General features: G+C 47.1%; 2 protein-coding genes across 9 annotated transcripts; one reads left to right on the forward strand and one right to left on the reverse strand.

The window, feature by feature from the left end:
* Window positions 1-6,609: 6,609 nt before the first annotated feature.
* Window positions 6,610-16,129, forward strand: TTPAL (alpha tocopherol transfer protein like). Of its 8 annotated transcripts, none has more exons than XM_040079805.1 (7): window positions 6,610-6,691; window positions 8,267-8,719; window positions 9,437-9,630; window positions 11,388-11,498; window positions 12,224-12,421; window positions 13,701-13,742; window positions 14,133-16,129. In XM_040079805.1, exons 2-6 carry the CDS (start codon window positions 8,281-8,283, stop codon window positions 13,710-13,712), a joined length of 954 nt encoding a protein of 317 aa, XP_039935739.1. In that variant the 5' UTR covers window positions 6,610-6,691; window positions 8,267-8,280; the 3' UTR covers window positions 13,713-13,742; window positions 14,133-16,129. The 8 variants fall into 8 exon arrangements, with proteins under 8 accessions (XP_039935739.1, XP_039935734.1, XP_058278669.1 ...); XM_040079806.2 differs by lacking the exon at window positions 6,610-6,691 and adding an exon at window positions 6,763-6,819; XM_058422683.1 differs by lacking the exon at window positions 6,610-6,691 and having other exon boundaries at window positions 9,437-9,624; window positions 11,382-11,498.
* A 348-nt stretch (window positions 16,130-16,477) lies between these two features.
* Window positions 16,478-24,672, reverse strand: SERINC3 (serine incorporator 3). The gene is made up of 10 exons (XM_040079799.2): window positions 24,542-24,672; window positions 23,897-24,058; window positions 23,248-23,441; window positions 22,451-22,530; window positions 21,603-21,740; window positions 20,602-20,771; window positions 19,793-19,883; window positions 19,211-19,388; window positions 18,159-18,386; window positions 16,478-17,406 (listed from the first exon to the last, which is right to left on the reverse strand). Exons 1-10 carry the CDS (start codon window positions 24,578-24,580, stop codon window positions 17,268-17,270), a joined length of 1,419 nt encoding a protein of 472 aa, XP_039935733.1. The 5' UTR covers window positions 24,581-24,672; the 3' UTR covers window positions 16,478-17,267.
* Between the last annotated feature and the right edge of the window lie 3,141 nt (window positions 24,673-27,813).

Raw genomic sequence — 27,813 nt, forward strand, 5'->3', positions numbered from 1 at the left:
AACTCCATATATGTAATATCAAATCTTTGAAGCAATAAATTCTCCTGGACTCCTTCCCATGAACTGCTCTATCAAGGTTGCCCTTTATCTGGTTAATTGTAAATCAGTGCAGTTCCTACAGGAGATTCCTTATTGCTGGATTCAGCTCACTTGGAAAAAAACCCATGAACTGTCCCAGAAGCAGCCTTGTCCTTAGCTGGCATCCTCAATCCAAACTCTCACCTCTTTTGTCACTCCAGCCTGGAATCTTCCTGAAACACTGCTCTTGCCACTCATGTGCTTTATCCTGCTGGGTTCCCTGGAGCCCACAGGCCATGTCCCATGTCACAGGAGTTAGCTGCTCTGAGGATTGGCCTCTGACACACAACTCCTCTTACACTGCTTTTGAACACAAGAGCTTTCTGTGCCTGCAGCTCAGCCTAGGGATGATTTCCTGGAGAGCACCATCTCCAACTGCAGAATCTTTTCATGATGTCCTAGCAAAGATCTGTGAAAGTGGTATTTTTAGGTCCTTTGGCCACTATGATATGCATGCTTTTCATATTCCTTATATAACTTCCATCTGAAAGAGCCAGCAGGCTTTGGAGCCTTTTCCACAGCTTTCCTATCTTAGTGGGAAGGGGGGGCGGGAAAAAAAGGCAAACAAGTTTTATGGCCTGCATATCATCTCTGACAAAAGCAACTATTGCTGCTATTAAACTTGCGAGTGCACACACAGGCACAGATAGTCGAGAACACCAAGAGGCTCAGCAACGTGGCACTGCTGAGCCAGGCAATTCCATGTGCCAGGCTGGCCACCTCCCTCTGGGCTTCATGCAAATATCACCAACCCACTGGGCAACTCAGGCCACACACTGCACAAGTCCTTTCCACTCAGAGAGGCTGGAGGAGGGATGGTGAGGTGTGGTGGGCACGTCTAAAATCCCTGTCCCCAATCCGAATTGAGGCGTGACCCTGACAATCATAAACACACCTAGCACCTGAAAAATTGCCATCCAGGCCAATAAAAATGGCAATATATTGTCAGTTTCGTTATGTGAGAGTGAGCAGGAGAGCTTGGCACAAACAACTCTGCAGTCGTGACCTGCAGTTCAGTGTGCTGAGAGAGAGAGGAGGCTGCCGGGACCAACAGAGTGCTCCCACTTCAAACTCAGGGCAAGAAGAGCTGGGAAGAAGGTCTGGAAAAGAAGGTGGTTTGGGAACTGTATTTCCTAGGCTTACTCTAGCTTTGGATCTGGAGTGGTGCCAGGCTTGCCTGATTGTGACCAAAATCTTCCAGAGGTCTGAGGGCACCCCTGACCTGGAGTTCAGTCACGGGTTACACAAAGCCCCGGGCTCTGCTGCCAGGCTCCTCTCCTGCCCCTCACATCTGGTGGCCCTGCCTGGCTGGAACCTGCAATCCCTTGGGACCCCAAGGATTCACAAAGACCAGAGTCCCCCTGTGAGCCTGGGGGACCCTGTACCAGATGAGGGGTCTGGGGGAGCTGTTGTGATTCCCCAGCTCCTCCTAGAAACTGCTCTGGGTGCAAGAAACAGCACAAGAGCTGCCTGAGGGAATGCCTGGGTAGACAACCGCCACAGAAAGCATCCCAAGTCAGACAGGAATTCCTCTCTGCTGCTGCCAACCCAGGTGTCAGCACTGGCTGGAACATGACATGTTCCCCCTCACTGACCGGGAAAGTCATTACAATAAAGTAACATATAATACTCAGTTCCTTTCCACGACTCTCCAAAATGTCACTGTGCCTTAAAACCACTTTTTAATTAATCCTGCTGATGGGTTGCTTACCATTAACCACTGACATGGAGCACGCTGGCTCATGCATATCCTGGAATTCACTCAGAGCTGATTTCCAGGGACAAGCCACTGAGAAAAAAGCTTGAGGCAGAAGCAGCAAAGAGAAACCTTAGTGCCAAACCCAGAATGCCTGACTCAGACCTACAGCACTTCCAGCACAGATAAAGGATAGCCATGCATATCCTCACTTCTGAGTGGATTTTAGCCCTCTCTTAACCATATTCTAAGGCGTGGGGTTAAAGTGGCACTATCTCACCTGGGAGAGCACACAGGAGACCTGCTGTGCTGCATTGAGGAGGCAGAGGAGACAGCTCCAGCATTCCAGGCTCTTAATTTTCCATTGAAATCCTACTATTTTTTGGATGCAGCTCCTCCCCTCACAGTCCATCATGCAGCTGCATTCCTCCATGCCAAGGATGTGCAAAGATATCACTCAGAGGTTACTCTAAACAGCCTGCTTCACTCCTTCCCATTGATACAAGGTCTTCTGATGAACCCCAGGCTGAAAGCCCCAAGAGCTGGAGCACCCAATCCAACCCAGCAATGCTTCCCTCGTTGTGCCCCTGGAAAGCATCCTCCACCATGCACCAACTGGTTTCTTGCAGGAGCAAACCTGAGTGTTTCTACTGCTCCAACAGTAGCCTGTGCCATGGAGGGGCTGCAAGGAGCAGCTGCCAAGGTCCCTGGGCAGCCCCATCACGGCTCCTTTCAAGGGTTAATCCTGCCAGGGATCCATCCTGCCTCGAGCCGCTCTCCTTCCAGTGTGCAAGAGCATCATGAAACTCAGTGAAAGGAAATGCTCAGTTCAGAGCAAACTGGGCATTGGATGAGATGGCCTTTAAAGGTTCTTTCCAACCTAAGTTATTCTGTGATTCCATAAACTACAGAAATCCTGGAATATTTAAAACATTCAGAGGTCCTGCCAAGCACATTCCTCACCGAGCTTTTGCAAAAACACTGCTCATCTTGAAGCTGGTAAAGCCAAGGAGAGGGGAAGTCTTCCCTCAAAGCCTGGGCTGGGTAAGGCTGTGTGTCTGTGTCCCACCACACTCTGGGCTTTCTGGGGGTCTCTCAGCACCTTAGCACAGCTTTATAGCCTGGGTGGCAGTGCCTGCCTGTGTACAGCTGCTTTGGCAGCAGATGCTACAGATTGTGTGCATTTGCACATTAGTGCCTGTTTCCATCGTTGTGCATGTGGGTCTGGCCTGCCGTCTGTGCGTGGGGAGGGCATGAGCAGAGCAGGGATGGACCCCTGCAGCTCAGAGTGTGCTGCTCCCAACTGAGGCTCCCATCTGTGAGATCCCCTCCTCACGCCGCCACACGCAGGGTGACAGCAGGCACGGAAGCCTGTCCTGGAGGATGCACGCTTCCAGGCCATGAGTAGTATATGTATGGTCGTTTGTGGCATATTTTCTTAGTCACTTCATCCTCTGAGCACAGAGGAATAGCTGCTGGACTGTATCACAGCCAGACACCATGTCTGGAGCCTGGTATGGCCCTGCCTGGGGTGATTAGTAGGGACTGCTGCTCCTCCACAGCCCTCCTCCCCATTCTGCTGCACTGGTGCAGGAGAAGCAGCTCAGGCTTGAGAAGGAAACGCTCACACTCAGGCAGACCCTGTCCAGCATGAGTGGCTCTCTGCTCTGACACTGAGTTGCCCAAAAGGGTTCCGTAGGTTTTGGGGCTCAGAGGTTCCACCTGCAACCCTGAGCCCCTCCTGGACTGAACTGCTCTCAGATTATCTTTATTACAGGACTGTTATGTTTGTGCAGTTTAGTGATTTAATATCAGCTTAAAGCCTTCTCTGTGACCAGTGCTGTTTGAAGTCATGCTCTCGCTTTTCAGCCTCAGCTTGCCAAGACTGTAAAACGTTTATTGCTAATGGTGGAAAAGCTTAAAGAAGCCAAGATAACTTTCCCAGGCTGGGTATTAAGACTGGGATTGGATAAGTAAATAAGTGAAGAGTATTACGTGGGCTTCATTAAATATCAACCAACACCAACAGCCACTCATTTATAACACAACGGCAGAGCATGGGAGCACCCAGGAGTGGAGCTGAGAAAGGTATGAATCACATGTGATAGGAGAGACGAACAGGAGAAGGGCTGGATTCCCCACGGGGCTCCAGGTGTGGTTCTCAAGGTCACAACACAACTCCTGATGAAAACTGTAGGTTTGAACCTGATGGAGTCGGTGGGGTTCATCTCTTCTCAGCTGGGGAGGGTTGTGGGCGTGTGGTGCTGCGTGTCCTTCTCCCTTCTGATGCAGTGGACAAGGACAAAACTCTCCTTCCTAGGAAGGAGAATTTAAATTCAGGCTACAGCTATCACGTCTCCTGGGACTGTCAGTTCCTGGATGTTTGTTTTCAGGTTTTAGTTCTTACTTCCTTATAGACAGGTTCTGCCTTTACTGGTTTCTAGTCACAGGACGCCAACACCAGGAAGAGTAAATTACAGATGCTCTTGCTACAGTTCCTGTGATTTCCTGTGCCAGTATTTTCAAACTCCCTCAACAAATTGACTTGATGCTTGAACCCCCTCATTCACCACCCACTGCTCTGCATGAGTTCAACATGCCCCACATAAGAAAAGCTGAGTTAAGGCAGTCATTTCATTTTGGGGCCATCCCAGATTATATTTCACTCCTAGCTCTTCCTCATTGTGCAGTATCCTTACTTCTAATTTCCTTCATCATTCTCTCTCACCTGCCTAAGGCTCTTACCCTTTAATTTCATTTTCCGTATCTCTCAACTGATCGTTACTGATTCTCCCTTATTCCCTGCCCTTCTTGTTCCCTAAAACTGAGCTTCATTCACATGTCACTCCTTTCAAACATCCCTACTCGCTCCTAACACCTTGTTGCAGCGGCCATTAACCAGTCAGGACTGGAACTGTCACCTCCCTGCTAAATTTTCCTCACTTGTTTGAGAGGTACAAACTCCAAGTAGATTTTGCAACCTTTAGCATAAATTCCTGTTAGCAGCTCCAGTACTTCCCAGCTGTTTGGGTGTTCTGAAGCATTTTCTCAGCTCAGCAATTAGGTGGATCAGGGGATCCAGGAAATTCTGTTATCCCTTCAGCTGGGAGGCCACAGATCCATCTCCACAGCACACACTTGGGACTCCAGGTCCCACCTGGCTGTCTCTGTCACACTTGTGCTGCAGGTCTCTGTGCCCAGGAGCTGTATGAATGGAAATGGGAGCAATGCAAAATCTCTTGTCCTCCTGAGGTCCCTTCCAACCTCATCTATCCCACAAATCTACTGGAAAGGGCACAGAGCAACATCACAAACGGGTCCAGTTTATTCAGCTCCAAACCAGTCACCAGCCTGCCAGGTTGCACCCAGGTCTGGGCTTGACCTTGAGCACAGGCTGGAATGAATGTATTCCCCTTCCCTGGAACGCAGATGGACGCCTGGGACACTCCATTTGTTTCCATGCTGGAATTTCTCTTCCCAGGTACAGTGTCACTGAAATATTTTCTACTTTGGGAGGGTGAACCCTTGGCAGAGAAACAAATCAGAGCTGAATCTTGTCTGGTGCAGGAGGGCCTTGATTCCCACTGCGGGTTCCTGGGATTCCCACTCTTTGTCCAACTATCCTCGACTCCCTCTCCTGGCTGAGAACGCGGGTTACAGCGAGAGGGAAGAGCGGAAACCACCGCGCCCTGGGGACGGTCCCTGGCAGGATGCTGAGGCGTTTGCAATTAACCTCTGCGTTATCTGTGGGGATAAACGTGCCATTTCCCCCTCCCCGGAGAACCCTTTTTAATGCAGCAAACCCGGGAGTGCCCAGATTTTATTACAAATTCCATGCAGACAGGTCAGGCATCACCACATGACCTCCTGGGGGATAATAAGGTTTTCTGTCCTGTCAAAAACCAAACCAAAGCCAAGCTACCCCCAAATTCTCCTTATATTAACATTTAGTCCCGCAGATGGTGCTGCGGCCCCGTTCTTGGCTGCATTTCCCCTCTGCTCGTGTCGCTGCTGCCTCACAGGTACGGGCTTGGCCACAACAGGGGGACAAAGGCTGTGCTCTGCCTGGGAGAGGCCCTGAGATGCGCATATATATATATATATATGTATATATGTATGTATGTATATGTGTATATGTGTATATGTATATGTATGTATATATGTTTTTGTATATGTATGGGCGTGTGTGTATATATGTATATACATAAAAATGTAATTTTATATGTGACTGTATATTATATATAAAGAGTATGTCATCTATAGATTATACAGGTAAATATATTTGCCGCATGTCATATAGTTACATGCATTATATAGCAATATATATGTGTGTGTTTAAATGTATATGTACACATACATATATGTGTATATATACACATATATACACGTAATAAAAAGATATTTTATACAAAATATAGTCTATACATAAAAATGTATTTTACAGGTGTAATATGTATCTATAAAATGTGTTTCATAAAATATATGTATTACTTATATAAATGTTTGTGCATCGATATATGCATGCATGTATGTATATATATGCATGTATGTGTATACACACGCACGAACACATATCTATGTACGTATGTATGTATGTGTATATACATAAAATTCTGCTTTCGTGGCTCACGGCTGGAGGCAGTGGCCTGCGGTTGTCACAGGCGATAAGGTGGAACTGAAGGGCAGATGTCCCTTCGGGCAGCGTCCCCGGGCCTCCCTCTGGCTGCACGGAGCAGATGCTGGAGATGGAGGAGCCCCCGGGTTCGGTCCCAAGGTCGAACCGCACCGGCGCTGAGCCCGCCGGAGGCTCGGGGACCGCCCGGGGCCATGGCGCAGGCGCGGCGGGGCCGTCACTTCCGAGCGGCGGGGCCGTTCCGGGGCGGCGGGGCCGGGACGCGGCTGCTCCGCGGAGCTGCGGTACGGACAGGCGGTGGGGCCGGGGACCGCGGGGCCGGGGGCTCCGGTACGGGTAGGCTGTGGGCCCGGGGACCGCGGGGCTGAGCTGAGGGGCTGCGAGCCCGGGGGCTGTGCGCCCGGGAGCTCCGGTACGGGCGGGCTGCAGGCCCAGGGACTCCGGTGCGGGCGGGTTGCGGGGCCCGGGGGCTCCGGTACGGGCGGGCCCGGGAGCTGCGGGGTCTGGGGGCTCCGGTACGGGCGGGTTGCGGGGCCCGGGGGCTCCGGTACGGGCGGGCCCGGGAGCTGCGGGGTCTGGGAGCTCCGGTACGGGCGGGCTGCGGGGCCGGGGGCTCCGGTACGGGCGGGCCCGGGAGCTGCGGGGTCTGGGAGCTCCGGTACGGGCGGGCTGCGGGGCCGGGGGCTCCGGTACGGGCGGGCCCGGGAGCTGCGGGGTCTGGGAGCTCCGGTACGGGCGGGCTGCGGGGCCGGGGGCTCCGGTACGGGCGGGCCCCGGGGCCGGGCTGAGGGGCTGCGGGGTCCGGCGGTCCCTGGCAGCCTCCTCGCTCCGGCGCTCGGGGTTGGGCGCTGCCCGGCTCAGGCTGTACCCGGCTGAAACGCGTCCGTGGGGGCGATCCCGGGAGCCGTCCCGAGCAGCTGGGGCAGGTGAGGCGGGAGCGAGGCATTGAGAGCTCTGTCAGTGCAGGAGGAAGGTGTGGGTGACAAGTGTCCCTGTGGCAGGCGGTTCCGTGTGATAGCCAGGAGCGGTGCGATGTGCTGGGAGTGACTCTGAATGCGAAAGGCGCAGCAAAATAAAGCCATGTTTCCCTGCCAGCCCCAGGTCCAGCCACAGGCATTATGGCAGGCTCGTGATTTTCTAATTTTTACTCATCTCTATCCACTTGTGACTGGATTTGGCATTTCAGCTCCCAGGTCAGACATATTGTCATCACACTGAAAAGTTAAAATTAGATTAAGCCAGCCTCAATACCCATGCAGTGCTGGCATAAGAGTCTGCAATTTTCTTACCTGCTCATCCAGTCTCAGCAGTGCAGCCATTTCTTATATTCCCAATGCTGCTCCTCCTGAATTGCTCAAAACATTCACCTGGGCAGAGGTGCTGGTAAGTGCATGTGTTTGCCAAAGAAGTTAAGGAAAACTCCGGGCTGTCTGGGCTTAGATGGGGGAGCTTTTCAGATGAGGGTGTTATTCGACCAAATGTGAGAATCATGACAAACTGGGATGTTTGCTTTGCTTTAATTTCCAGCTAGACATAGGAAATGAGCACTAAGGCAAATTAAATTCTGTGTTTTGCAATGAAGCTGTGTAATTCTGTATTCTAACTTTATTTGGTTAGGTTTCATCCAAGGCAGCATTCTACCTGCTAGGTAGGATAAAGAGATTAGAGTAACTTGCACTTTCTAATCCTGGTAGGAGAATTAAAGTGAATCGAGTACCTTGACTGTAGCACTGCTTCTTGGAAAGGCAAGTCTTTAGTTAGGAAACAGAGGGATACAGAACATAATAAAGACGTAAATAGTCGGTGTGGTTTTAAGTCTGTGGGTTTGTTTGTCACGTGCAGCACTTGTTTTTTGACAGATTCCTGCTGCACTATGTCAGGAGAGAGCGACTGCACCAGGACAAGTCCGTCAGCAGGGTCTCCATCAGACAATGAGCTCCTGCCAGACCGGCCAAAGTATGTTTGTACCCTGTCTCCTGATCTTGTTACCAAAGCCCGGGAGGAGCTCCAGGAGAAGCCTGAATGGAGGCTCCGCGACGTGCAGGCGCTCCGAGATATGGTGTGCAAGGACTATCCCTCCCTGGGGACGTGCCTGGACGATGCTTTCTTGCTAAGGTTCCTCCGAGCCAGGAAGTTTGACTACGATCGAGCGCTTCAGCTCCTGGTCAACTACCACACCTGCAGGAGGACCTGGCCAGAGGTGTTCAGTAACCTGAAGCCATCTGCAATAAAGCCTGTCCTGGAGTCAGGCTTTGTCACTGTGCTGCCTCACCGGGACCCGCAGGGACGCCACGTCGTCTGCATCCGCCCAGGTACGCAGCCCTGAGTGTCTCTGTTCCCCGTCCTCCAGGCGGGTCTGGGCCAAAAGCCTGTTCCCTGCTCTCCTGTGAGCAGTGGTGACTTGCACAGAGTATGTGGGCTCTCTCAGATTTGGAAGGCTGACTGGGGAAGGCACCTGCTGGTCCTTAGCCAGCATTATTCCAGTTTCCTTTTCCTGTGTCAGCAGTAACTGCGGTCATGACAAAATGAAAATGCAGTGAGGTGGGTTGATGAAATATTAGGCAATTCAAGAAAAAATAATACACAGTAACTCAAAATTGAAACAGGGCTGCTGGCCTACCCTTAGAGGCTCATAATTTGTGTTTACAATAAACGGAGAGAGAAGCCTATAGCTCTGACTCCTGTGTAAATAATCAGTCTTTCATGTGCTTTTGGTGCTGCCAGGCTCGCTGTAAATTTCTCTTCATTCATTCTCCTCTTTTCCATTTACCTGCCTTCTTTCTGAGCTGAAACTGCTATTAATGAGCTGTGCTGGGTGGAGAATGGGGTTCTTAAAACCATTGCCTTTGCTCCCTGAAGTAAACATGAGTTGCCATTTACCTCTTGCTTAAGAAAGGCTGCTCTGAACTAGAACTGTGGCTATACAGACTAACTTTTGAGTCCAGGAAAACAGAAAATCAGTTTTTTGGAATGTGTATTGTTAGCTTATCTTCACTCTCCGACTTACCATCCCTGTCTTGTAACCTCAGACAGATGGACACCCAGTAATTATCCGATTACTGAGAACATTCGTGCCATATACTTAACCTTAGAAAAACTCATTCAGTCCGAAGAGACCCAGGTGAATGGAATTGTAATCCTGGCAGACTACAAAGGAGTCAGCTTATCTAAGGCGTCTCATTTTGGTCCTTTTGTAGCCAAAAAAGTGATTGGAATTCTTCAGGTAAGACCTGAACTGGTGGGAAAATAAGCTTGTGCATTGTAAATGACTGCTTCTGTGTGTAGAGTTCTTGACTGTGTCACAGACTTAATCATCTTGGCTTTCACTAGCAGAGTTAAACGTGTCTCTGCCCGACCAGTTTCTCACACCCTTACAGCCAGCTTACCTCACTTGCCCCTTTTTTTGACTTTTGCCTCCCTAAAACTAAATTTGCATTAGAAATGCAGACTTTGGGTTGGAACAGACAAAAGCAGTTCTGCTAGGTAGTGGTAAGGAATAAAGAGAGCAGAGAATTACAGTTAGAGAGGAGACAATGAGGAAATGGCCTGTTATTTAAAAGGTTCCTGTCAGCCAAGATGGAGCCAACCATGGGGCAAGTGCAGGTTCCAGCTCAAGTGCTGCTGCAAAGATTTTAAGAGGATGTTGGAATGGGTGTGATTTAAGGAGGATTTCCATCCATGCCCTGAAGGCAGAGGCTCCTGTAGCACAGGGGCAGCAAAAGAGACAGCAATGAAAATGTCTCTGCACGGATGTGTGGAAGGAGTATTGGAGAGCAAGGGTGTAGACACAGTGAAGCTGTGTAGACAAAATGGGAAGGAGAAAGGACTCAGGAGTAGCCTGGCCAAAGTGGCAGGAAGGGTCTGATGATTTCAGTTGATGTCGATACAGTCTGGAGGAGTGAGATGAGAACTTCTCTTGAATGGATTCATTCCATCATTACTTTTCTTCTGGCCTGAGCTGGTTACATCCTTTATTGTATCCATGGGGGGATCAGGAAGGATAGGGTGAATCAGGGGAATGTATGGAGATGAGACTGGTGAGTAAAGGAAGGTCTTCATAAGAACTCACTCCTTTACACTATGATCTAAATGTGTCATTTAACTGTAAGCCCCTATTTAATTTGTACAAATAAAGCCCTGGGTTTGTTTGTACAAAACAATAGCTGGACTTGGGGAAGGACATAAAGGTGTGATGGAATATAAATGTGTTGCATCAACCTTGCTGAGCTGCAGCTCCTGTAAAGATGAGGTAATTCACTGACGTTCCTATGGACAGAAATGCTCCAGCAGTGCCTCTTGTCTGCTTGTCACTCCAAGCACTGACTGATTTGTATATGTAGAGCTGGTTATAGGGGAAGGAAACTTTGCTGAGTCCTTAATTGCTGATCATGAGCTTTTGACTATGAAAAATATTTCTGCAAATATGTTTCTGCAGCAAAAACCCCATCATAAGCTGGTGTTTTAAACTGTCCTATATGGGAAACAATGTGTCCTAGTGGTATTAGATTCCTTCTTCACTTAAAAATACATTTTAGAGTATCTTGGGCACCAAATGTTGTTTCTGGACACACTGTTAGAAGCAGCCTGCTCTGGCACTGAGTGTGGTGCACTCCTCAGGAGCTGCCGACATCACTTTGTGGCTGCATCCTTATCAGGGCTGGGAATAGCCAAAGGACAGGGATTATCCAAGTGCTTTTGTCAAGGGAAATAAACATCAACATTAGAAATGAGGATTTATTGACTATTTTTTGATGGAGGGTTTTCTTGTCCCTTGACTTTGTTTTTATGCTCACAGATGTCATGCTAGGACTGCTCTCTAATAAGCTGGATTTCTGTTGTTGTATTGGTTTATGTTGGTACCTCAGATTAAAGTTGGGGAGCCAGTGGGTTGTGCTGGTAGTCAGTCTCAGGAAATTTTAAAAAGAGAAAGATGGCAAATGTTTTTTAAACTGCATTATTAAAATCTTTGTTAACCTTCAGGATGGATTCCCCATTCGAATAAAGGCTGTTAACATAATAAATGAGCCTCGTATATTCAAAGGCATTTTTGCAATCATCAAGCCTTTTCTGAAGGAAAAGATCGCAAACAGGGTAAGGATCTATGTAATTTTAACAATATTAATGTTTGTAAGGTCTTTGCTTGGCCACTCTTAAGTAAAAAAAAAAACCAACAAAAAAACCTTGACAGTTAGAAAAATATTGGTGCCATTTTACTTTCTGCCCTAACTTTTAACAATACGCCTGTTGGGAAAATTCTCTGTGAGACAGAAACTTTGAGGAACTCAATACTGGCAAAATATTAGTATAGAACTTTAGTACTTACACCCTGTATCCAGGACATTATCCCTGTGGCTGGATTATTTGGGCCAGTAGCACTTTGTTTATGAGGTGGTGTCACAGGAAAACTGTGTTGCCCCTTCCTTGCTCTTTTCCCTTATGCAAGGATCCTCTGTGGCACCAGTGTCCCCTCCCCAGGACTGTGGTTGCCAAGGATGATTTTTTTTTTTCCACAAGGATAAGTACTTTCAATCCCATGAGTGAACTCGGGGATGAACTGAATTTGGAAGCTCAGCCCAGGCACATGTCAAAAGTCTCTCTTGCTGGGATTTAATCTGCATGAGGTGTGCATTTTGCCTCAAGATTTTTCTTACTGGTGCGTCTGACGGCCCACTGTTCTGTGCTGTCACCTCCCCAAGAACACATCACTCCTTGAAGTTGTTCTTTAGCTCAAAATAAGCTTGTTAGCTGACTGTTCCAGCAGTTTGCTGCGAAGTGTTTGATGTGCACTTCTAAAGCTCTTTTGCTTTCTTCTTCAGTTTTTTCTTCACGGCTGTGATCTGAATTCCCTTCACCAAAACATTCCTCCAGTGATCCTTCCTGAAGAGTACGGTGGTACTGCAGGCAAGCTGGACATCTCTGCCTGGAACGAGCTGCTGCTGGCCTCTGAAGAGGACTTCCTGCATGATTTCTCCGAGCTGGTGCTCCCCTGTGACAGCTCTCCCCACGATCTGCTAGTGAGTGGGGACGCTGATGAAAAGCAGTGTGATGATTCCCTGCGAGGGATGAAACCTCAGCTCTATTACTGTTACTAACAAACCACTGGAGGGAAGTTTTCCAGCACAGTTAAGATCTGCTCTGCTAGGTGACGTTGTGAACTCTGCCTTACTCCTAAACCTGCAGTTTAGGGACAGACTGCTGAGGCACTTTACACTGTAGAACCAAAGGAAGCTGGAGAGGGCACAATGGGGGCAGGGCAGAGTTCGGGGAGGGTAAAAGCAAAGAGCACAAGTTACGTAGAAGACTTGAGGCTCATCAACCTCTGTGTGAATGGGGCAAACTGGCCCATTCTTTCTAATGATAAAGGGAAAAAACTATTGCAGATAGGTAAGCTTGACGATTTCTTGTCCCCGCCCCACACAGATGAAAAGTAAGGATGATTTACAAGTTTTGTGATCATCTGGTCCCTTACCCTTCTGTAAACACCAGTAATCCAAGACAAGAACATGGCTTTTGAACCCTGCAAAATATAATTCTGTAGAGAAGATTGCTTAAAACCATAAAAGTCTAACTTGGCCTGTCCTCTGTCACGTGGTTCAGATTGTGAGTTGGTGTTTCTGAAATATCTCAGTGAATATTTGTTTCAAATTAATACAGAACAAAATTTACTCTTGAATACCTGTATGGAGATCATCTCTTAAACTTCCTCACAGTTGGAAGAACTGTGACTGATGGATTAACTATCACAGTATCTATACCAAGGTTTATACAGCAGATGCAATCTTCATTTTCAGAAAACAGCAAGTTTTTCAAATTATTTGCTAAGGCTTTTGATTGGACAAGAGCCTCAAATAATGAGGTTCAGGACCAAATAAAAGAAAGCTGTGTCAGACACCTTCCCTCATTGGCAGTTCTTTTCTGGTTGAGATAAGGAATTTGGTAGGTACCTCATACTCAGGATGTGTGAGGAGGTTTTGTAGCAGTTGGCATGTGATGTATAGAAGGCAATACTTCATGTAAGACAGCAAGGTGCTGCTTTAGCTTGTTACTTTGAGCTGAATTTGAGTTTTAAGTCTGTGAAACCAAATGCAGACAGGCTTTTTAAAAGCACATTCTTAAATTTCCTGATATTGTAGCATTTTGTTCACTGTGCTTGTCAGCTCTTCTGTGAAATGTTACAACTTGGTTTTTAACTTTGTTGACCTCTTTTGTCTTTGGTTGTCATGTTCCTGTATGAAGTTAGACTTGAATCATCTCTGTGGTATTTACCCGTAACTTGTATGCCTGTGCTTCTAGGTCTTTGTCTAGAGACAGAACACACACTGATGTCAAACCAGGGTAAGATACCTGTGTCTGAATAAGCTGTTCCCATTCCCCAAGTTCATTTCATTTAATGGTCTTGAATTAGAACTTAACTCTCAGCACACTCTTTGCACATATTTTGCTGCACTCTAATGATGTGGAGATGGGAAACTTCACTAGGATGTGGAAAGCTCAGTCTGTTACTTCACGGTGAAATAATTTGCTATTTGGTGGAAAAGAACATCCCTTCTAATTGGGAACTTATTACTAGAGCACTTTATCTGGATGAAATCTTGATTTAGTGCCAAATGGGATTATAGGCACCAGTTATGTTTCTGTAAATATAAAACTAAATTATCTCCAGGATCTCAGACATGCATTTTTCAAAGTGCCAAACTCTGTTTTGAATGTCTTTCTTCCTCTCAGCCCCCTTGCAGCATGACTGCACTGCCAAAAGGAGATTCCTCTGTGACCTTAATGACTTCCTGACCTGGCAGCAGACCTCATCCTGGAGCTAAGGGGTGGCAAATGCCATCCCAACATTATAAAAAGAGACTGGGTTCTGAAAAGGGGTAAAACCATGAAGGTTTTTTTCTTTCCTGGGTGGCAGTTCAGAATCTGTAGGAGCAGAAAACTCATCACATGAACAGCTGTAGATTAAAGGTGGGAAGAGATTAATTTTCCTAAGTGAAAGCATCACATTTTTCTTACCTTTAGACATCAGTTATAACTCCTCTTTGATAACTATTACCTTTAGTGCAGGGAAAAAACAAACTACCATTTTAATCTACGTAAAATAAGGTAAAAGTGTGCTGCTAGGCAGCTCCTCCTTTGTGACCAGAATATGCTCTGTGTTTTGCAGAAATTAATTCAGTTTTTTGCCACCTAGAAGCCAGTAGCACACAGCACCAGGCCTCGGACAGATAAGTGGCTGCCCACACGGCTGAACTGCAAGAACAGAGTGGTGCCTCTGTTGTTTTAGTGCCTCTTAATTCCAGTCACAATGTACAAGTGAAAGAAACAGAATGGACCATTTTACCTAGACATGAAGGCCTGACTGATAGTCTTTCCTTAATTGTGTTGCAGGGTTAGAAGTGAGGGTATATTGACTGTAGAACAGCTACTTTCATCCCCTTCTGTAACTACTAGGGAGGGAGGTTGGATATTCAAAAGTCAATTTAGTGTCCTTCAAAAAGAAATAAATCTAGTGGCGTTCAGCAGAAAGCTGAGGAACCTCTACAAAATTTGCCCTTTTTCAGGCTTTTATATTTTCTTGCATGCCTTAAATAGTAGGCAGACTAGATCCACCTCACCCTCTTCTTCCCTCTGCTCACTAAGAATAAAGGATATGGTTTAAACATAATCAATGAGGTTATATGGTTGTGCTGGGGTAGAATTTTCTTCATGGGAGTTGGTGTGGCTTTGTGTGAGTGAGCAGCCACGGTGCTGGCTGGGGTTAAACCACCACAAATTGCCAGTGCTGAAAAGTGCCAGTCTTGTGCCTCCAGAACTTCTTTTTCTTAAAGCTGGCTCCTGGGCAGTGGATGTCAGGATGCTGAATTAAGCTAGGCTTTATCAGGCATCTGTTATTTCTAATTTGCTGTTCCTTGGCTTTAGAACTCAGCCAGGAGTTGCAGCTTCACTGAGCTGTGTCTCTAACCCTGAAGTTACCTCTGAGCAGGGCCTGGCATGTCTCACAGAAAGCACAGCTCTGGCTTATGTGTGCCTGGCTGCAGAGCTGAGAACGTTCTTTGAGCTTCAGCACTTTGCAGCAAAGAAATCCATTTGTTCCCAGAAGTTCTCACGTCAGCTTTTGGAAAATAAACATTTCTGTCCAGTATAGGATCTCCTTATCTGCAAGTTAAGAGAGAATAGCTAGGAAAAGCTTACAGGAAGGGGTAGGTTTTTTTGCTTGGGAGTTGTTTTGGTTTTCTTTTACAGCACAACAGCTACTTTTTTCCTTCTTCCCACTTGAAATAACTTTGTGTTCCATGGTTTTATGCCTTTCCCAGTTCATAAGCCATCCCTACCAAATCCACCACATACTTGAACTGCATTGGCATTAGGTGGCACAAAAGGTAGCTGCAAACTGTACATAGAAGTACTTGAATTTATACTCTTGCAAATGGGTGTTATGAGCCCTGAGGTATTTTCAGGAACTGGCTGAAGTATTGTTTTTGTTTAATCTCATTTTGGCTTGAGTTCATCATCGTGTTATTCAAATATTAATTTTGCCTTCTGTTAGATGTGAGCCTAGAGGTGTTGGGTGGTCAAGTGTACATCTTATTTTGATAAAATTTATTTTTATATTGCATTTTATAAAACAAAATCGTCAAAAATGTGTAAGTTTATGATGCATGACTGGGTGATTAAACACATTGTAACAGCTGCTCATTTGATATTTTCAATACATTTGTCTTGTGTCATGGTGGGGTATTTTACTGTAAATATCACACCACAGGTTCCACATTTACACACAGTTGCTACTGCACACAATCACCACAGCACGGCATTAGCAAAAGGTGTTGCTTTCTGCTGGAGAACAGAAGTTTACTGAACTGAGCAACTTCAAGGAACAGGATTTGACATTCACAGACTCACAGGGAAGATACTGTTTGTTTCAAAAGAAATATAGCACTTGGTATTTACTGCATAGAGAAAACACCCAGTCCCATCCAGCTGCAGAGGGCAGCAGCTGATCACTGCAGGTGGTATTTTCCACTGGAGAGGAAACTGCTGTTTCCTGACACTTCAACAGAGCTGGGCCACTGTCAGTAGTTAGTCTGCTTTATTCAAATGAGTTTACAGTGCAAATGCCTTAGAGCCAATAACAATAATAACTCCATGTATGTGACTTTTATTAAGCATATTGGACAACTGAAATCAATCAGTTCTATTTTTCCAACATAATCATAAAGTTGCTTAAGCTACTCATACACTTACCACTCTATTTGGCCAACATCCTAAAAAAGTCAGTTACCACAGAAATTGCCTCTTAAAAAGGGCAAGTTTGTCTTAATAGGAATTAAGAGTTAACCAGTTTTTCAACTTCAGAGTTCTGTTCTTTTGGTGAGGAATACAGGTGCTTTTTGCCACAACACAAAGTTAAGTAAATTAAATAAATTTCCTGTAAATAAACTTTAGCAGTGGAATGTAGAAATCAAGCAGCATGGCTTACACTTCCAGAAACTGAAGCATGAGCACAGTAGTACATTATATTGATTATAATTGTTCTTTAAAATATATATACTTCATATTTAACTAAATGTTAACTTCTGTTCAATAGAAGGTCATGGCTATTGGACAGAACAGATTTCTTTTGTGCTTTGACAGCACAGCTGTAGTGAATTTTAAAAATGCAGTAATAAGATAACCCTGGTAAAGTTAAAACAGAAAGAGAACTGTAATTTTGATGCTGCATCAAGCATTATGCAATACATAACTTTCTATCCAACTGCATTTTAATACCAACGTAAGAAACAGTAACTAAAGCAATAAATGAACATTTTGGCTTTCAGCAAAGAGTTCCCCACTTCTGTAAGCTCAGACAGGTTCAGGAACTTAACTGAAGTCTCTATTAGTAAGCACGAGAGGAGCCACTAAGGTCCAAAGATAGAGAAGCAAACAAACCCAGCTGGAGGTTATCTTCACCCACACGGCTGGCCACTTACTTGTCATGGTTTTGAAATCTGCATCAGGGCTAAAAAGTAAAGAAGTCCCATTAGTTGACACAGAAAGCAACTCCCACTGTTCCTTGGTACCTCATATGAATCTGAAGTGAGGGCAATCCTTTGGGACATTCTAACGCAAGACCCTTTGTGGGAACATAGTTGGACAACTAAACCAGCAGTTTCCTGTGGCTCCTTCACAGGCTCTTGTTCTTGGAACCCAGTTTTCAAACCTTGCCATACTCATGTGCTGCTGTTCAAGTATTTATAGACTCTGGTGGCTGCTGATCTCGAAGTGTATTTGCTAATTTATACAATGTCCTGAGAGCACTGGTTCTGAGCTGCAGAGGGTACGTCCAAGTGATTCCAACAGATGGAGGAAATCACAGCTCTAATAAGCAGCACATACGGCTGTCCCTGCACATCTTTCCCAGGATGAAGAGCCACTAACAGCAGGCTGGCTCCTAACAAACTTTGCAGGAGGCCACCTGAAGCCAACTCCACGTGTACCCTTCCTGCTACTTGTCCAGCTGAAGAATGGCAGCCACACACACTGCCCTTGCAGCTCTTAAGCAGTGCCATGGAACAACAGCTGCTGATTGTGCTGTGCTGCCTTCTCACATCTTAATTCAGTAACACTAAGCTGAGGTGGCACAACTCTGATGCAACTGGCACAGGGACAGCACCTTCACAAGCCTGGCAGGAGCAGCCTGCAGGGCAGGAGTCTCCTGTCCTCATGGAAACACCAGCACACAGAACCCGTCACTTCCCATCTGCCCCTTACCTGTACCAGTTTGTGAGTGTCATCATGATGTAAAGAGAGGCAAGGAAGAGCATGAAGTGGAAGAAGGTGTAGCTGTACTGAACCCCATCCTTCTCGTTGTCCGTGACGCGGCGCACGTCTCCCTCCTCGGCAGCGCTGCTGCCTGTGCCCACGCTCTCCTCCAGGAAGGCAGTGTCACTGCCAGACAGGGTCAGCTTGTTCACCTGGCTGTTACTTGAAGAGCGGATGCTGCAGAGTAACCCAAAGAGAGACGGGGTTAACAACTCCTTTAACGGCTCTGTTTGCTAACAAAGCAAGCAACGGACCACAATGAATGAATGGGACTAGCAAATAATGTATTTTCAAATCCATTTGGAAGCATAAGGCAATTCCTCGAACTGTTTTCATCCAAGCTTTTGTTAACTTAATTAAACAGCAATCCTAGTCCCAGATCATAGGAAGGTGTGGTTTGGAGGGAACCCTAAAGATTATCTCGTTCCAATCCACAGGCTGTGGGCAGGGACACATTACACCAGACCAAGTTGCTCAGAACTCCATCCAGCCTGGCCTTGAACACTTCCAGGGACAGAGCACCCACAACTTCTCTGGACAACCATTCCAGGGCCTCACCACCCTCACAGTAAAGAATTTTTTCCCTAATATCTCATCTAAAATTACTCTTCCAGTTTTAATTCATGTCCTTGTAAAAGTCTCTCTCCGTGTTCCTTGTAGGCTCCCTTCAGACATTGGAAAGCCACAGTTAGGTCACCCCAAAGCCTTCCCTTCTCCAGGCTGAACAAACCCAGTTCTCCCAGCCTTTCCTCACAGGAGAGGTGCTCCATCCCTCTAATCATCTTGTAACACATGTTGTTCTGTTATCTGGCCTGGGCTTAACAAAGCTTATCCTCATGCACAAAGCAAAACACAGGTTTATGAGCCACATTTGGCCTCGGGCCCGAGACAGCAGCTGGATGTGAATAAATGCAGGTAACATTTTGCACTAGACACGGATTCAAACCAAAGAGGCAGACAAATCCCAATTCTTTATCACTGGATAGCAATGCAGATCCTACCTGGAATACAAGAGGCATAGGACAAAGATAACAAGTCCAACAACACTCTGGGCATCCCACCACTGCAGGGACTTGGGCGGAGCAGGAGTGGCAGGTGGGACGGTGGCATTGGCTGGAACAGCTGTGGGTGCAGCTATCTGGGTGATGATATTCAGCAAACTTGGGTTACAGTTTCGTTCTGAAAGGGATTTTAAGGCAGATTAGAGAGATGGGCTTTGCCAGCATTTAGCTAAGAAAAGATGACAGGTAAGCTCGCAACTTTTCATCCCCTTTAACTGCTGATCTCTTCGATTCTCCAGAGGCAGAAATTGCCTGCAATATTTTTCCTGCCTGTGAGCTACACAAGGGCATAATAAATAAATAACATCAGAATGCCCTGACACTGTTTCTTTTTCCCCCCTTACGAACACCCCAATTTAGTTCTGCAAAGAGGCAGTTTGATGGTTTCAGTCACGTCAGCTTTTCAGCCTCACTGGATTTGATCTGGACAGATCAGCAATTCCCACAGAGTGATCTGTAATACCCATCAGCAGCTTCTGCTTTCACACCAAAATATGTGACTCAAGACAGCGTGTTGCTTACCAGGCTCATTGGACATGGCTGCCCAAGTGAGGTACATGGTGTAGAGTGTGATGACAGAGGACTGGAGCAGGCCAGAGCGAGGCTGATGTTCCTGTTCCAAAGCAGAAGAGCAAGCCAATGTCAAAGGGCAAGTTTTACCTAGAGATGGATAGTTTTACCCCACTGCCACAGATTAAACAATTACCAGCATGAAAACCATTGCTGTAGAAATGCATTGGGCTTTGCTCTATGTTCAAAAGACTGGAAGAAACTCCTTAAGAGTCATATAATTTGTGCAAAAAGCAACTCAAACACAGAAAGCAAACCAAATCCATTTTTTCTGTGCCCAAGACTGAGTTATGGGCTCTTACTGAGTTAATCTCAACCTTTTCAAACAATTTTGTAGATGTGAATCTAGCATGTGATTTGAGCAATACCAGTTCAGAATCGAGTAACATGCAATTTTCCTCTTACATTCAACAAGCATACCCCTAATTTCACAGCCACAGTGTTAAGCAAATAAATCTCCAGCTATTTTGCTACTCCCTAACAGATTTCTCTGTTCTGCCAGGGCCTTCACCACTAAATCCATGCTAGCAGTCCTTCACGTGGAAACAAGGTCCAAAATCATGTTCGCTCAAAAAAGCCTCTCTTCAGAAAATGCGTCACTATCTAATGCAATGATTTCAGAGCAAGATTTTTTAAAGTTCCTAACTAGCATAGCTATGATAGCCAAATTTTAAAGCTCTTAGGTCTGACTGAACTGGGACTACATCCTTCTCACTTCCCTGCTTGGTATGTCAGAAGAAAAGAGCAGAGAAAAGTAATACCTGAACTTTTGGAAGGATAGAAACAATGGAGACAGCGATGCACAGGATCATGTTAAAGCTTATGAAGAACTTGTTCTCAGTGCAGTCATCAGGCTTCGTGTAGAAAATGTAGAAGAGAACAACAAAAACCAGGGACAAGGCATAGAACAAGCTTGTACAGGAGAACAGAGCTGGAGGAAAAAAAAAAAATTACATTACACATATAATTTTAACAGTACATCTAAACATGAACAGCCAACACTGCAATAAGACAGTCTCTCTTCCTCACCTGGCAGTCGGGGTCACAAAACCAGACTAACAGATGGCATTTTTGTAAGGTATGGCTAAATTTCTGCTTGGGCTCACTAAGGAGCACAGCTCAGAGGAAGGCCAGTGCTGCCATCAGGGGAACAGGACTTGCCTTTCAGCAGCAGTTTAATTAGTTTAACTGGCATGAGGCCACAGTGGCATAATGAGAGAGTGCTTTTTGCACACTTCTCATGGACATTTACCTGCCCTGGATTCCTGTGCTCGAGGTCACCCATTTTTGTTTCCACTCTGCTCTTTTTAAGAAGCTACAAAACGCTGCTGCAGCATTCTTAGCTATGAGCTAAGAACCACAACAATTAGCACTTTGTAATTAGTGGCCAGCTGGGGAGCAGGCACCAAGGCACACTCAGTGTGGTACTGCAGCCACTGTCACAGACACAACTGAGCTCCTGGGGACACAGCAGAGCAAAGCTCGGATTTGAAGAGAACCAGGCTCTGAGCTCTGCACACGCCCTGCAAACCAGGCAAGTGTGGTTTATTAGGACTGTCAGATGTCCTACTCACAAGCCTAAAATATTTTGCATTTTATTGAACAAGAAAATGGAAACACTGCAGCTATTAATTTCAGGTGTTTACAGCAGTGACTCAGGGACACCGTGAAGTTTAATTCTAGGTATGTCTGCAAACCAGTAAATAATATTCTGCAGGGTACTGGCAGTACAAGCAAATCCTTTACAGGTTAATATTCTTACCTGCATACCAGCATTTAGAATTCCCCTCTTCCATTTTCTCAACCCAGCTCTCATTCCAAGAGTGAGCAAAATCCACAAGTAGAACCAGCTGGATAAGAATGAAGCAGAAGGCTCCAGAAACACCAATCCAAAACCAAGCTAGAAAAGGGTGCAAGAAAAAAAAAAAAAAAAAGGTTAGCTTTCATCATGTGCATAATACCTCTGTTTAAAAACAAAAAAGCTCCTAATTATACTGCAGACGAATAATGAAAAAAATCTGATACTGTATTTAGAAATGCAGATACTCTTAATCACTTTAGCCTCAATCTGGCAGGAGAATGGAAGGAGTTCCAGCTAATCAGGGATGCAGGCAATGCTGATCAAGCTGAGCATGGGAATGTTTAGCCCAACATGTTTTCAGAATGAAGGCAACATCTCACACATGGCATCTTTGTGTACATAAGTGCCATCATGCCATAATTCTTGGAGGGTCAGCAACCCCTTCAAGTTCCTCTGATGTGGCCAGACAGTAGAAGTTTCCCACACAGATTTTTCAGAGACTCTAGGGAAGTATTTAGCACTTTTCAGTGTCCTGAGTTACCCACAGTCTAGTGTCAGAAGACTCCACTCAGTAGTGACTGTCTCATGAAGTAGAAAATTATTAATAACCAAAACCTATGCAGTTGAAAAGGGATTTCTTATTGCCATAACTTCAGCTGGTAACTAAAATACTGGATGAACCAAGGTACTCCACCAAAGATGGGCAGAAACTGCATCTTCTACAAGAGAAATTTCACTATTGCCAAGAAAATCTGTGAAAAGGTTTGAGCTTATACAAGTCAGAATTCCACAATGAACATTAACTGTACCTCTTGTGAAAGGTCCCTCGGGGATATAAAATGCTCCAACCATGATAGCCACAATGGCAGCTATTTTGAAGAACCAGAACCTTTAAAAGAAGACAGAAGTCATAAATATTGGTCTTACTCTGCACATAGTTCACACATAGCACTCATGTGCTACATGATCTGTAAACAGCTTGGTCCTGCTCCAACCAGGGCTTTGGATTCTATGATCCTGTTGACCAGGGAGGTTGAGGACTTCTCAACCCTGGATGGGGCTCTGAGCAACCTGGTCTAGTGGAAGTTGTCCCTGCCCACAGCAGGGGGGTGGAAGTGAATGATCTTAAGGTCTCTTCCAACTCAAACCATTCTACAATTTTATGATTCTATGCTCTCTAAAGGTCCCTTTCCAATTAAATGACTCTATAATGATTCAGTCATCTAGCACAAAACTATCTCAGTTAAATCAGGGAACTGGAAATCAGAAACCAGTCTCCGCTGGCTGAGTCAGACTGTCCTTGAGAATGACCCAATGAGTGCCAGAGGCAGCACAAGGTTGGAGATATAAAGTAGCTGCACTCTGGCATCTCTATGGAAGCACAGAGCACTGCCTTTTTGGTTACCCCACCTCAGAGTGCCACCCTCAACCAGGACACTGAACATCTGACATAAATAGGAAGCCTTTAAGGAGACCAAAGCACTACTCTGTATTGGGTCCAAAAGAAACCCCAGGCTGTCCTGCTATGCATAAATTTCTACTGTGTTCAGCAGTAGAGCTGGAGGAAGAAAGCAGCTGGCAGGGCAGCCAGCTGGCTCACACATACCCATTGTGTATGGAGGCTCTCGGGTCATTACTTGTTTTCACTTCTATCATGAGCAGGGACAGGAGGAAGAAGAACACAGCCATGGCAAAGCTGACACGGTAGACAGCTCTGTATCCCACAAACACATCACAGCTGACAAACCCATCCAAGTGGGGGATCTGAGTGTGAAGCCCGTCGTCACAAAATCCAGGTATCTGGGTAAAGACACATTTCGTCGTGAATTTACATCTGCATTTGCAATTACATTTTTTAAAGTCCTGTAACAGCCAAGGTTTTCAGTCAACAAACTCCTGAGAGATCAGAGAACAAAAGACCTTGTGCTCAGACCTTATTATCATCTGTCTCTCCCCATGTCAACACTTTCACCCAGGAAGATTGAGATACCACAGCAGCAGGCCTCTGATAACAACTGACGGTGTCCAGGTCTGGTCAGATTTCACAGACCAGGCATGTGCTAAAAAAGGAACATTCACTGAATTTGCTGTTTCTGCCAGAAGCCATTCAGTACACGCACCCTCTTAACTCAGGAACAAGGTCACTTGGGTGTTTGTGTCTCACACATAATCCGTTCCAAGTAAAGAAAATCAATAGTCACTGGCACAAGTAATGGCATTTAAAACAGTCAGTAAGAGGTTTTCCCTCTCCATACCTTTTTCAGCTGCTCCTCCATGCCTGGTGCCAGCATAATGCAGGCAAGCACAGTACTGAGGAGGAGGAGGAAGGCATAGATAAGACGTGTCACTGTCGAATTCTTGCTGTTGGGGCAACATCGGCACAGTAAACACGAGGCACCGCTGCACAGACAGGGAATCTGAAGGGCAGAGACAGGAATAGTAAGGGCATTCCCCTCGCAGCTGACGCCGAGAGGAAAACCCGAACCCCATTTACAGACACTCCAGTCCTGGACCGCACAGATAAGCGGCTAACCGGCGTTTCGGACTGACAGCGCGTTTGCGAACACCCGCAGATAACCGAGTTTATCGGCCTGGGCTGCCCCGGGGGCCTCGCCAGGGCGGGCCCCGTCCGGCAGCCACCTGCCCCGGCCAGGCGGGCCCCGAGAAGGACAGGGATGGCTCCAGCCGGGCACCGCTCTGCTCCGAGGGGCAGGAGCGGCCTCAGCTCCCGCGGGACCGGGACTGCGGCCGCGGGGACTCAGGAGTGGTCACCCGACCCCGGCCCGAACCGGGCCGCCAGCGGAGGCACCGTTCCGGGCCAGACCCGCTCCCCGGGATGGAAGGGGAGGTTCGGGCTGTGAAGGGGCAGGTTCGGAGTGTGAGGGGAGCCCCGCACTCACCCAGCTGGCCAGCGAGCAGACCCCCAGCACAGCCCCCATGGCGCCGCCGCCGCCGCCCCTCCGCTTCCTGCTTCCGCCCACAGCCCGCGGCCTCAGGGGGCGGTGCCAGCCGGGCTCCGCACGGGCCTCTGCCGCCGCTCATTGGCTGTTTCCCGGCCCGCAGGCGGCGGCCCACCAATGAGAAGGCGCGATGCAGCCACGAGCCAGGAGGAGGAGCGGGAGGAGCGATGATGTTTATCAACACTTCTTCCGCCGTCGCCGAGGGGAGGGAGGACTCTGATTGGTCAAAAGGAGAGTGAGTGGGCGGTTCCTACAGCTTAACAGCCAATGAGTGAGGCCGCTGGGCAGCCAGGCAGCCGCTCCATACCTGCCCGCGGCCGCTGGGGGCGCTCGGCGGTGCCTGAGCGCGCAGCCGTTGCCATGGCAGCGGTGCGGGCGGCGGGCACCGGGTGGCACCAGGGTGGCGCCGGGCCGCACCGGATGGCACCAGGGTGGCACCGGGCCATCCCCGCCTCGCCCGGCGTTGTGACAGAGCGCACCGCGTTTTCCCGGCCCTGGGCACTAGCGGCTCGCAGGGCGCCCCGGCGCGGCTCGTGGCCCGGGTAGCGCTGAGCCCGCGGGCCCCGCGGGGCGGGACCCGGCGCGGTGACAGGCGTCACGGCCGTGTGAGGGACACCCGCGTCACCGCTAAGCTCACCGGCGCCACCGCCACACCCGGGATGCCGGCGGAAGCGAGCGGGCAGCCTCCTGCCGCTTCATGTCGAGCCTGCTGGTCGCGGTGCGGACAATGGCCGTGGCGCAGGGGCTGGCGACACTGCTGTCACCTGCCCTGCCCGAGGGCCGCGGGCCGCTCAGCCTCTCGAGGCTGTTTGACCGCGGCAGAATCTGTAACTCGTTCCCATTCCAACGACAGTGAAAACAGACACAAGTGCTTGTGCCCCCGGGCTCCCATCACACAGAATGTTCCAGGTTGGAGGAGATCCATCACGATCATCGAGCCCGACTCGTAGCCGTGCATGGGACAGCCCCGAGAATCCCACCGTGAGCTTGAGAGTGTTCTCCAAAAACTCCTTGAGCTCTGGCAGGCTTGGGACCGTGACCACTGCCTTGGGGATTCTGCTCCAGCCTGTCCTTCAACCTTTGGATGAAGAACACTTTCCGGGTATCCCTTTGCTGCCCCTCTCTTCCTTTAGGACTTGCTGAGCACTGAAGGGTGTCCATGAATATTGGCCTGTATAGTTAAAGGGAATCTGGGTGGAAGTGGGAAAGCTCAGGAGCCTTTCAGAGGTGGAGTTTCTCCAGGAGACACTTCTGCAGCAGTTCACACCAGGCTCAGTTCATACTTGGAAGGTGCACAGCTGCAAAAGCCGCAGATGGGCTCCTCTAATGTGGAAGAAGAAGAAGGCAGAGGAGCCGGGTGAAAGGAGACGTTGTTTTACAGCTGCCCAGAGCACAGGGGCCTCCCTGGGTCTGGATTCCCAGCACACCACACAACTTGCAACCTGGAGGAGTTGGAGAGGGACAGCTGAGTGATTTCAGTCCTCCTCACAAAAGTCTGGGGGCAAATGAAATGGATGAGAGTTGGCTGTGATGATGTAACAGTGTGAGGATTTAAAAAAGTTTGCAGAGGTTTAGGAAAGCAGTTTGCATTGGTTTCAATTGGCATTAGTGTTGCAAAATATCACAGGGCAGGGTCAGAACTGACCAGCTGGGGTTACAGGATATTTTCTGGCTGTAACAGTTCCAGCTATTGCACATCACTTTACACTCTGTCAGACCCTTCACACAGTCCCTGTCCAAAAAACCTGCTTCCATCACAGAAGGGCACTAACAATCGGAATGACAGCTTTACTGCCATCTGAAATTGCCAAGAAATGACAAAGACCATCCAGTAAACCTGCCACTTATTTTCCACAGCAGTTTTAACACTCAGAATATATGAACACTATGTTAACAGTATCATCTCTTGCAATCAGCCTTATTCATGAGGACATACAGGCTTCTTTCAGAAAAAGGTCACTCCATAAATCATTGAAACTGTGCTTCTTTCAGATAATGGATGAGCCTTTACTTTATTGCTAATGTTTTTTTATTACCCTTCTGGTTGCACCAGCTGGATCTCTAAGAAGGCTTTTGCCATAGCCCTGCTCCTTCACTGTTTGTTCCAATGAATATACGCAGAATAAAGGCACAATCACAAATTCAGTGTTCCCAGTAATCCTGGGCAAATAATTCAAATATATTGAAATATTGTGTATTAGTAATGCAGTGATGAAACTCGTCTAAATCTTGGACCTGCAAGTGTTTTCTGCTCAGGAAATTTATGAGACAAATAGTTCTGTTAAGTACTGATGATCCTCCACTGGGTTATGCTGGGCAGAGACAAGGGATGCAGATAAAAAGCTTTTTCCTTCCACTGTCCACGTAACAAGAGATTTCCAAATGCTCATTTTACTTCCCAGCATAAACCCCCTCTGATTCTGCATCACATCACCTAAACCCTTACATGTTTAACAGGAGATAAGGATGAAGTCAGCCTAGGGACTGTCAGCTCTGGGAACGAGACAGGATATGGCAGGAGGTTATCCTGGTTTGTACAAAAATACCCTGCTCTGGTTTGTTAATCAGCTCTGACAGCAGAAAGAAATGGTGCATCCCTTCTGTATCTATATGTTACTTCCCATACATATGTGAGTTGAAATGCCTAGAATAAACCCCTTGGAATTAGGTAATATTTAAAGGAAATGTGTCAGATTTAGTCATTTGAAAGCAGTTCTCTGCAGTTCCTTTGTGCAACTGAGCTCATAAAAAAAAATGTCACTCAAGCTTGTGCGTTAGTGCTATTCTTGTTACTCTCAAGGGTCTCCTTTCTGTGATAACAAAAATGCAGAATTTTTCCTGATGTTCCCCTGAGTATTTGAGGGTTCCTGCTTTGCATGGGCTTTGGTTTTGCAGGTAATAGATCCCACAGACACATTATAATTGAATAACCCTTTGAATATTTGACCACCCAGAATCTTTCAGTCAGGAGATGGGAACTGCAAATTGGAATGGCTGTGCCAAACCATCTGTAAAAATTAAAAAATTATAATCAGACATTGTCTGTCTTTCTACAGTAGCATTAGATTGACTCAGATGCAGGTCTAAGCCTCTTACTGCACTCTGGCCGGCATAAACTTCCAAATTTAGACGTATCGGCATCACCTTTCTAATATATCTAATCCTCCTAATCACTGGACTTCTGTAACATGTTTAGCTTTACATTTACGTCT

The sequence above is a fragment of the Hirundo rustica genome, chromosome 16 (genome assembly GCF_015227805.2).
Source record: "Hirundo rustica isolate bHirRus1 chromosome 16, bHirRus1.pri.v3, whole genome shotgun sequence".
Lineage (NCBI taxonomy): Eukaryota > Metazoa > Chordata > Aves > Passeriformes > Hirundinidae > Hirundo > Hirundo rustica.

What these genes read in the sequence shown, in the direction of transcription:
- TTPAL (XM_040079800.1), top strand. Translation starts at nt 8,281, where the DNA reads ATGTCAGGAGAGAGCGACTGCACCAGGACAAGTCCGTCAGCAGGGTCT. An exon ending in AAGTGATTGGAATTCTTCAG is followed by an intron (nt 9,631 to 11,387) that starts GTAAGACCTGAA and finishes GTTAACCTTCAG; the next exon opens with GATGGATTCCCCATTCGAAT. An exon ending in AGGAAAAGATCGCAAACAGG is followed by an intron (nt 11,499 to 12,223) that starts GTAAGGATCTAT and finishes TTTCTTCTTCAG; the next exon opens with TTTTTTCTTCACGGCTGTGA.
- SERINC3 (XM_040079799.2), bottom strand. Translation starts at nt 24,580, where the DNA reads ATGGGGGCTGTGCTGGGGGTCTGCTCGCTGGCCAGCTGG. An exon ending in AGCCATGTCCAATGAGCCTG is followed by an intron (nt 19,389 to 19,792) that starts GTAAGCAACACG and finishes AATCCCTTTCAG; the next exon opens with AACGAAACTGTAACCCAAGT. An exon ending in CTATGCCTCTTGTATTCCAG is followed by an intron (nt 18,387 to 19,210) that starts GTAGGATCTGCA and finishes GTTACTCTGCAG; the next exon opens with CATCCGCTCTTCAAGTAACA.